The 8684-nt window shown below is 39.8% G+C and overlaps 1 protein-coding gene across 1 annotated transcript; it reads right to left on the bottom strand.

Annotated features, from left to right (window-relative positions):
* Positions 1-604: 604 nt before the first annotated feature.
* On the bottom strand, positions 605-8091 carry etf1a (eukaryotic translation termination factor 1a). The gene is made up of 11 exons (XM_074674850.1): positions 7918-8091; positions 7436-7546; positions 5873-6048; positions 5160-5299; positions 4919-5057; positions 4576-4766; positions 3572-3701; positions 3294-3467; positions 3140-3204; positions 2899-3046; positions 605-1342 (listed from the first exon to the last, which is right to left on the bottom strand). Exons 2-11 carry the CDS (start codon positions 7519-7521, stop codon positions 1260-1262), a joined length of 1332 nt encoding a protein of 443 aa, XP_074530951.1. The 5' UTR covers positions 7522-7546; positions 7918-8091; the 3' UTR covers positions 605-1259.
* Between the last annotated feature and the right edge of the window lie 593 nt (positions 8092-8684).

Raw genomic sequence — 8684 nt, 5'->3', positions numbered from 1 at the left:
AGTCCGTGTAGGATTCAACAAAGTTGCTTGCAGTCTTAATTCTTGAAGCTTGTCCTGAGAATCGATATCAATTACATAAAAGGGTATTCAAAACCACTCAAAGCTTCCTGAGTAGTCCTGTTTCTATTGCCTCTACACACATACCACCATGAATCAAGACTCACCTTTATCTTATGTTGTATGGGACGAACCAGGATGGTGTCAATACAGTTTAACATCATTCAAATATTACATGAAATATTTGCCTCAGAACTGTATCCTCAATTTGTTAAATATTTAATGAAATGAAATCAAATGTGTAATGCATGAATTTGTAATAATGTTTTGAGTTTTAAAAATATAGTATTTGTGATGTAAATGTGTCCAGCATATCTTGCCGTTCCCTAATAATCTGATAATTTTTAAAAAATAAATTTAGTACGAGTATGTCTCCTGATGAGATCTGGACACAACAGACTCCTGAGAACAGTCATATATGCCATAATTGACAACTTTCACAAAGTATATTCATTTGAAGTCAGAAAAGTTCAGACCTTCCACAGAAAAACACAAACACAGCACAAGATTGAGACCACAGCACATGAGGAGGTATCAATGGTTTTCAGCAGTTCAAATTTAATACTTTGTCCCCCTTTCTCTACAGAAACCCAGGTAAAAAAAATCCCCCACTCTCATAAAATACAACAGCAGCAGTTACCAGTAAAAAAATGAAATGCAAAAAAAAAAAAAAGAAAAAAAAAAAGAAGAGAGAGAAAGCATGTAAGGGAGGAAAGAGATGTAGGGTAAAGTCATGAGGAGGCAAGAAAGGAAAATATATTTTCTATATGTGGAGAGTAAGTCCAAAGTTTATCTTCAGACCGGGTTGGGGGCAGCGAGAAATCTGGGAACTTGCTGTTGTGTTCATTCAAAATGGAGGGGAGGAGAAAAAAAGAACAAAAATGAGTCAAGTCCAATCCAACTAGGGGAAGGAACCAGCACTCTAAGGCAGGGATTTATTCAGGAAGGGCTTTCTCCCTCTCTGGATGAAAGAAAATCTCACTCCTCTTCAGCCTGTGTGATGTATTTTGTCTGTGTTCGGATGAAATGTATGTGCAAGTTGTGTGTGCAACAGGTAAATTGGAAGGTGTGTCTGTCATATATATATGGTCAACACGGTTGCACCTCTCACTTGCTGCAAGAGAGGTGGCATTTTTCTTTCCTTTATTCTTCATTCATTCCTTAGCTTTTCTTTTTTTCTCCCAGTATCAGTCCCCGACTACCTAGTAGTCATCCAAATCAAAGAACTCATCGTCCTCTCCTTGGTACTCCATGCCCTGGAAGTCCACCCTGTACCGCAAGATACCTGAGGAACACATAGACAACAAATGAACAAGTGGTTGCAAAAGAATATTTAGTAAAGATGATTCTCATTAGCTAGTGAACCAGAAGAATTTATGCATAAAGGTCTATGGCCTATACTTCTTTAACTGTCTATGAAAGTTCTGAGTCATGGATATCTAAGACTTTTAAACTACAAGGATAAAGATACCTTTTAAAAAAAAAAAAAGTAATGGGAACTTTTATTTCTTTCCAGCTTTTTTTCTAATTACATTAAATATTTGACATCTTACTTGTTTAAAAGATCTTTTTAAGATTTAACATGGTTTAAAGTTGACAATAGGTGAGAATGGAAGTGTTTTTTGAAAAAGAAAACAATGTCAATAACACGGTATTTAGAATATTTTGATTTAAAAAGACATGTTTCAAAAGTGGCATGTTTACATGGATATGTAGAGATGTCCTGCACAAACTTAAGAGGACAGCATTTAGTGTCAATACAACAAAGTATCCTGTTCTCTAGACAGTTTTTAATTTTTCTTCACTTGTAATTTCTTCACTCCCTTTCTACCACACATCTCTTGACCAAACAGTGATCAAGGTACAAGGGGAAAGAACACCGCGTCCACTCTTCTGGATAAAAATCAAGATCAAGTGATTCTACCCTTGACAACAAACCTATTTAGCTAAAGTGCTGAGATCTATTCATTTTTTGTGCTGAAGACAGGAATAAATGCAAACAGCATGTAGTTCTAAATGGTTTAAAATGGATCCTTTTAAGTAAAAGTACCACAACAGTTAAGTGCTATGTATAGGTTTTCATCTTCAGTCTGTGGAATAAAACCAGTCACTATTAATAGCTGGTGACATTCCTGAATTCACACAGCACTGGCTATCAATGTCCTTATTGTTGCTGAGCTCAGCATATATTTAATTTAGATTGAGCTGCTTGCACACAGCCTGCAGCATTGCAAGCGCCACCCCCCCCCCCCCCCCCCCCCCCCCAGAAATACCCATTTTTTATTGCTGTATTGCTAAATTAAATTGTTCAATTGTAGAACTGTTGTACTGACAAGTGGACAATGGCTTTGTTTCCTATTCTATTTATCATACAATCAGACAATAGAGGGAAGACAGAAGGAATTAAAAAGAAAAAGGCAGTGGTTCTCAAATGGGGGTATGTGTGCCCCTGGGGGTACCAAGATTCAAAACTGTAAATTAAAAAATAGCAACCAAGCAAAATTCCGCTAATACTATTTATTCAATCAATATTTGAATTCAATAAAGTTTTAGTTCATTAACTAAATGTTATATCCAGTAGACACCTTTAGTACAGTACTATGTTTAAAGTCTTTTCTCAACCAAAACTGCTTTGCGCTTGTTAGGGGGTACTTGTCAGAAAAAAATCAATTTTATAGGTGGTACATCACAGAAAAAAGTTTGAGAACCACTGACCTAAATGAATGACCGATATGTGAGGATATAATCAGCCTTAAACCTGCTTGCTGTTATAGAAGTCCCAATTTACAAACTTGATGTTTTACAATGGTTTAATTCTAGTCACATTGACAATGTGCTCACCCCCAATGCCTCCAAAGCCCTTGACAAACTGGGAACCTTCCTGGCTTTTGTCTGTGACTATCTCCAATGTGGCTCCAAATTTCTTGTAGTTGTTGGCAAACCACTCAAGCAGTGGCATGCTCTCGATCAGCTCATGTTCCTGCCCCGTCTAGAAACAGAATGAGAGTCAGTAACACATGCCACGATGGGTAATAGTCCTAACCTCAGTCAAAGATACTGGTCCTTTTTGGGCTGAACTCACCTCCTTGTCTGTGAAGTGGGACTTGTCTTTCTCCTGCTCCGGCGTTAAGTACAAAGTCTTTTCATCTGAAAACCAAGGGAGACACAGAGGTCACAACACTATAATACAACATTTATGGACTTGTTTTAATAATAGGATATTTGTGGATGTGTACCATTCTCTGCTCCGTTGCTCTCAGCCCCATGCACTCGAAGAATGTAGCGCATTGTGTCTAAGTTCTCATAGACTATGAGGATCTCCACAGCTCCCATCTCTAGGGCTTTGAGTGTGTCCTCCACACCAAAACAGTACTTCCCCGTGTCCTGGCTGATCTCATCAAAGTACCGCCCTATATCAGGAACAAATATTCAATGACAGAAGTGTATACTCCCTGTAACTGTTGCCAGTAAAACCTGAAAACAGTTGTTCAAATAAGTCAACGGGATGCCTTACCTATAAGCTTCTTCTCCTGGATGAACTTGACATTAGAGAGGACCTCTGCTGAGAGCTCAATAGCCTGGTTGAAACCATTCTCTCCTCCATAAGAGATGTCAACCAGCTTCAGAACCTTGGCCTGTAACCTCTGCAAGAAGAAAAAACATGTGTAAGTCACACTGTAGGAATTCCACACATAGGAATACTGACATTATTATAACTGCAGATTTGTTGATTTGACCAGCAATCCCAAGTTTCGTATTTAAAAAAAACCCCTACGATTTTAGTTTTAGACCTAAACTAAGATACTCAGATTCATGACACTATATTTTAAGTGGTTTGCTAGAACTCAACATTTCTACAGATTTTATGTTTAAATGTAAGGCATGAAAAAGTCAATATGACTGTAAATCATTACACATTTGCAAAACATTAGCGCTATATCTTAACAATTTATGTTTCAATTACTAATGCTGGGATGTATTCTGTAAGTCAACACAGGGATAAAAACCTGCATTCTTTTTATTTAAACTGCAACAACTATGGAAAGCTCTAAACAAGAGCTAAAATTCCTTTTTTTTCACACAATACCTGATTAACATTAAGTGTTTTTTTTATTATTTTAATGTGATATGCATCAGAAACACCTGCTTCAATTGGGCTGGCTCAATCAGCTCAGTGTACAGGGCTGTGTCTCTGAGAAGCAGAAATAAATAAGTCATGATACGGCTTGTAGTTTCCACAGACTTAGGAGAAACTTTACAGCTGACTCTGGTCTGCTGGACATCAGACGCTACAAAACCAGATAACTTCTACATAAATGGGGAGCCTATTTTTTCAGACTAACTCCTGTATATTTATATCGTCCATGTGATTTTGGTCTTTAGCCTGTACCTGTAAAGAACTCTAAATTGCTCTATGATATATTTGCTGAGCTTTAAATTCAAATTTTATTTATTGACTTTTAGGGTGGATTCAAAATTGATGACAATTTATAATAGAACACTTGGACAAAGACTTACTGGGTCAAACATGTCAGACTGGCTTAGCTCTGTCTTGAAGTCTGCAGATCCAGCCAAGACCATTCCAGCCACATTAACTTTGTCGTTTGACACAAAGAGCTGGACAGCCGTCTCAGCCACTTTTCTCACATAATTGTGTCTCTTCTCCATTCTCAGACGGGCGAAACGCAGAGCAGACTGCCCTCCTCTGCCTGAAAGACAGAAATAAGACAAGAATCTTACTAAAACTTCTCTTCAAACAAAAAAAATACTGAACACATATTGAGCAATATAGAACTAATTCTATCATTATCCCTGTGGTGTGGTTGAAAATCATAAAAGCTCAGTGTTTAAGGATTAGTACCGTGCTTCTTGGGTAGATCCACAGTGAACTTGTGTAGCACCTCCCTGGTGTTGCCCTGCAGTGTGCCAAACAGTGCCCCACTACCGTCGATCACAATAAAGCCAAACTTACTGTCGTCAGAGAGCAGGGCTGTCAATGCCTGTGTTAAGAGAGAGAGATAAAAGAATTCAAGATTAGAATTTGATGGAGATCAAGTTTTGAAAAACACAAACAGTCATGGAATCCAGGCAGGACGTCTCACCTCAGTGTGGAACTTGTTATCGCAGAGATACAGGGAGGTGTTGATTGGCTTAAAAGGCTCAAAGTCGATATTGACTTTCTTCTCCTTGCCTTCCTCTGTCACAATGGTGCCACAGTACACAACCAAACCATTGGGTGGCACTGGCAAGTTGGAAATTAGGAGACCAGCAGATTAGACAAATCGGACTTAGGGCTTAAATGAATAAACAATATTTTGTTCAAATGAGCCAGTATCAGAAAAACCTTTAAAACGAGGGACTGTTTTTTTCTGTTTGTTCTTAAAGCCCCAAACCTTTCTACAACACAGGCGATTTCTCAGTTTTTTTATGCTTTCTCAAGTTGAAGTCATAATACATCAAAAATAATCTTTAAAGTGCAAAAACAATTGAACGCTGAGGAAGAACAAGGACAAAAGCAGTTTTCATTTCAGCCTGTTTTAACTAAACCCTTTACCTAAAACTTTTTCATGCCATGTGAAGCCCAAAAATGTGAGACAACTTCTGTAAGCAAAGTTTACAGAGCAGCTTTTTTTCCCCCACATTCAGTGAAATCGTTACTAATCAACACTACATTTATCTGTTTGTCTGACATGAGTGAAAACATCAGAATAGCTTTAGTGTTATGATGTCCCAACAGTGATTCCTTTTATCCAGCTGTCCCTTTTGAATAAACATTTACATAATACGCTTGTTAAAGGTTTCAAGGAAAACATACCCTTATTGTACAGTTTTAGTCTTTGCTGTACAGAGGTGATGGCCCCGAGCACAGAGAGCCTGTTAACTCGGCTCTTGATGTTGGAGGCAGTACCAAACTCATCAGCCAACATCTTTGCCACTCTAGATATCTGGTCCTTTGGAGGGATGATCAGTGAGATCATACTGGTGCCATTGCTACAAAGAGAGAGAGCAAGAAAGACATTGATACTTATGCTTACAAATACATGTGATATACCTACACACAATATACTGCAGGGTGAAATGTCTCGCAACACATGAACATTGATGCTCCACTACTAATGTTACTAGAACACTGTCAAAATGACACTGGCATTATATTGTTACCCTTAAATAAACAAACTTTATTTAGTTGAATTTAGACTTTGCCCTTTTGTTTTATTTTGTTTAAAATGAGACCACATTTTTATGTCACCTCAATTTGAAAACACACAACCTTCCCTGGCAAAATATTGCCTTGACAGAGGCTGGAAGGTTGAGGGACAAACCAGGTGGGCTTTCAGCCACACAGTACACAGTTTCTGCCCTTGAAGCTGAGGACTGAGTTGTACTGCTCCACACTGTCACTCCATTCACTACCTATCAACAGACAAAGCATACCAGTACAGGCTGACACTGCACACACACACACACACACACACACACACACACACACACACACACACACACACACACACAGAGGCAGGTAGCAGCAGTTGGATGAATATAGGGCAAATGGTCAACTGTGACATGGCAGGCGGTGGAGCACAGGACAGCAAATTCTGCGCAGCACTATACAGCAAGCTGACGCAGACAAAGCAGTAAGCCAATACAGCAACACCCACACTTCACATGTCGTGTATAATAACACAGTCGAAATGTCCTTAACGTAAATCGTTTAATTGATCATCCATTAGCCTGTAATGCTTTAATGTCACGCCGAGAAGCTCGTTTGCCATGAGGCAACCGACCAAGAACAATCTTTGGGGAATAAAGAACTATCAAATAAACAACGCGAACAAAGGCCTTGTACACGTCATTAAAAGTCTCAGCATTAATCTGATGGATCATGTGGATGCCCAGCTGTATGCTAGCCGGCCTTCCTTCCCTATCAACGTGCTTTCTTGTTAAAGACACCCATGGCGGCCTCTTTCGAAGAGATGACGTCTGTAAGCGGGTCTCATTGGCAGTGTAGCTAACACAATTGTGCTACAATTCACCTTTTACAAAGACTAAGGGTAGCATTCTGCCTAATGTCAACATTCACTCGAACACGTACAGAAATCAAAGTGAGCAGCTGTTAAAACGAACACCCCATTGTGGAGCTTCAGGCAGGCAACAAGCACCAGCAGTTTAAGCTAATACTTAGCAGTTAGCCGCTAGCTAGCAGCAAAAGTAACGGTAAGCAAAGTTAGCTATGCTAAGCTAACCACTCCCAAATTCGGCCCCACTTATCCGATCTCCAGCTGTTGCGGCGGTCAACATTCTCACCTGCAACCGAAGCCATATCCGAAAGAACAGTTTGCCCAGCCATAGCATCGACACACAAATAACGATCGCTTACCCACGGGCAGCTTCCAAACTTTTGATCAGCTTCTTGATTTTCCATATCTCCACGTTCCTGTCTGCCGCGCTGGGGTCGTCCGCCATCTTTCTGCTGTAATCGCTTCAGCACCTGAAAAGGCGTAAAAAGAAGAGCATGACTTATGCGGTGGCTTCCAACTAAAGAGACAGACCGAAGATCAAAGCTGAGAAAATAATAGTCCTAATCAGCTGGACTTGATACCTCTTCAAACCAGTGGCGCGGTGTCCGTTAAGGCACCTGACCAGTTCTGGCAGCTGGACTGACCGTGAGGAAAAGACTCTGCCTGGGCTGCCTCTGTTAGCACAGTGCGTGGAGAATATTAGGCCTAGAGTCTGCCAGGCCCTAGCGTCCACCCTGTTCTTACCTAATACGACCTACTTTCCTCCCGCTTTCCTGAAATAATTTAAGTGTCGGCTTTTCGGACTGAAAAAATATTGATATATTCGGAACCGGTACGGTACCTGCCTCGGACAACGCCGCTCCACTCTCTATCCGCTGCGCTACGTCAATTCGGTGGTCCGAGGAGTGACGTTGCCTTCCCGACCGGTTTCTCTCTCTACACGCCGCGCGTGGTGCTATCGATGGGGCTCACATGTAGGAGGTGGTTAGGATTGTGGCGTTCTCTTCCTGGAAACCACATAGAAACCAATAGCAGACCTCTAATGCTGTGTCAATCATAAAATCAGAAGAAACGATTGGACAGAAGTGGAAACCATCGCCATAACAGGGTGGTCGTTCATAGCAGGACATAATGGGATTTGTAGTCAAGGGGAAGTGACGCCATTATTAAAGTTTTTAATAAGCATATTTACCCTTCCATTTATCAGAATTTGTACCAGAATTATTAGTTTGAACTTCAAGCTTCTTCTTGCAATTTTTTGTCTTAGAATCGCATTGCCTACTTATTAAATTGTTAATGGCATAAAGTCTTTCGCATGAATGATATGCACAGTGACATCTGCTGTTTAAAAGCTACCGAACCACTTTTTAACAGGAATGTGTTGTAAGCAATAAATCTACTGTATTCTACAGTTTTCTGGAAAAATAAATAAATAAATAATAATGATAATAAAAACGTTATTTGGTGTATTGAAGCCAGGATCAGACATTTGCACATACACATTTCCCAGAGAGCATGTTTTTTTGTCAAAATACTCCTTTCAAGATGTAAAGACGGAAAGAAACATAAATCAATAGCATTGCCAATCAACGCTATGAGCATAAAAAT

This window comes from Halichoeres trimaculatus, unplaced genomic scaffold (genome assembly GCF_033239565.1).
Source record: "Halichoeres trimaculatus isolate MK-OKI-2021-1 unplaced genomic scaffold, fHalTri1.1 fHalTri1_scaffold_7, whole genome shotgun sequence".
NCBI classification, from domain to species: domain Eukaryota; kingdom Metazoa; phylum Chordata; class Actinopteri; order Labriformes; family Labridae; genus Halichoeres; species Halichoeres trimaculatus.
This window is presented reverse-complemented; position numbering and strand designations above follow the sequence as displayed.

What these genes read in the sequence shown, in the direction of transcription:
- etf1a (XM_074674850.1), bottom strand. Translation starts at nt 7,521, where the DNA reads ATGGCGGACGACCCCAGCGCGGCAGACAGGAACGTGGAGATATGGAAA. An exon ending in AGTTTGGAAGCTGCCCGTGG is followed by an intron (nt 6,049 to 7,435) that starts GTAAGCGATCGT and finishes CTCTCTTTGTAG; the next exon opens with CAATGGCACCAGTATGATCT. An exon ending in ACTAAAACTGTACAATAAGG is followed by an intron (nt 5,300 to 5,872) that starts GTATGTTTTCCT and finishes CCAACTTGCCAG; the next exon opens with TGCCACCCAATGGTTTGGTT.